Source organism: Cucurbita pepo, unplaced genomic scaffold (genome assembly GCF_002806865.2).
Source record: "Cucurbita pepo subsp. pepo cultivar mu-cu-16 unplaced genomic scaffold, ASM280686v2 Cp4.1_scaffold003190, whole genome shotgun sequence".
In the NCBI taxonomy this organism is placed as follows: domain Eukaryota; kingdom Viridiplantae; phylum Streptophyta; class Magnoliopsida; order Cucurbitales; family Cucurbitaceae; genus Cucurbita; species Cucurbita pepo.
In genome coordinates this window covers 1-1246 of record NW_019649205.1, presented here as the reverse complement: position 1 = coordinate 1246, position 1246 = coordinate 1, and the positions used below count along the sequence as shown (strand labels likewise).

The following is a 1246-nucleotide window of genomic DNA, read 5'->3' as shown; positions in this document are numbered from 1 at the left end:
GTAATATGAATGTGTTTATTCTTTTAACTTTCGAATTCGCTCAAGCATTAAACGTTGGTAGCTCAACGTACTGTTTATTCTGAACTGGTTGTCTTCCTCTATAGAATTTTCACTTTGTGGTTTTATCACTGATAACAAACAATGTGCTGTGATCATGTTAATCTGGGTTGAGATTCATTGGTACCTTCGTTTCCAATAATCAGTAATGCTGTAGAATGGGTGGTTGTTTCTGATTAAGAACGTATTGTAAAAACTTTATTAGCTGTAATGTTGATGATACTATAACCTTCTAGTCATAGAATGGGCGGTTGTTTCTGCATTAATACAATGATACCTATTGGATAAATGGATGAAAAAAAGAATGTTTAATCCTTAAAGCATCATCAATTATACTATGTACCTTATGTGTTTTTAGTACGGTCCGATATTTAGGCGTTTCTTGCTCACATGTTCTCTGAATTGTTGCTGGAAATAAGGATTATCGAGTGAAAAGGTGAACGTCTTAGGAATGAAGCACTTTGCTTCGCAACGCTGTTTACTTACAATTCTGTTGTGTTCAAGCAGGAACGTACATTGATAAGAAATGCCCCTTCACTGGAACTGTCTCTATTAGGGGCCGCATTTTAGCTGGAACTTGCCATAGTGCTAAGATGGTCAGAACCATTATTGTCAGGAGGAACTACCTACATTATGTCAAGAAGTATCAGAGGTACTTCCCCGATCCCCCTCCCACCACTTCACCACCCGATTTTTCTCTTCATGATTTTGATGTATTTTGTTTCTTGTCTCCCTCAGGTATGAGAAAAGGCACTCCAACATTCCTGCCCATATTTCTCCTTGCTTTCGTGTGAAGGAGGGAGATCATGTTATTATTGGCCAATGCAGGTACATCTAGATATGCTAAATTATTCCCATTGATCCTCGTGATATGATAAATTCTTCCCATTGAGTCTCACATTTATCCTTTGAATTTCAGGCCATTGTCGAAGACAGTGAGGTTCAATGTGTTGAAGGTTATTCCTGCAGGATCCTCAACTGGGAAGAAAGCGTTTGCTGGAATTTAAATTATGTAGGCTTCTGCTTTTGATACAAAAACAGCATGAAAGAACTATTTAGAGTTGTTGTAGGCCATATTTGATTCAAGAGGGTTTTGAAGACTTGGCAGTCTGGATTTTGATATCAATATGGACTGTTTTATTCTGTTCTTTTTGTTTTCATGTCCCGTCTTATTTCTAGTAAATTTCGG

General features: G+C 37.5%; 1 protein-coding gene across 1 annotated transcript; it reads left to right on the top strand.

Moving 5' to 3' along the window:
* Positions 1-512: 512 nt before the first annotated feature.
* Positions 513-1214, top strand: LOC111786880 (40S ribosomal protein S11-like; the record flags this gene model as incomplete). The annotated part of the gene is made up of 3 exons (XM_023667081.1): positions 513-709; positions 796-885; positions 977-1214. Coding segments are annotated over 3 exons (375 nt in total), but the record flags the coding sequence as incomplete, so codon positions are not given.
* Positions 1215-1246: the final 32 nt, after the last annotated feature.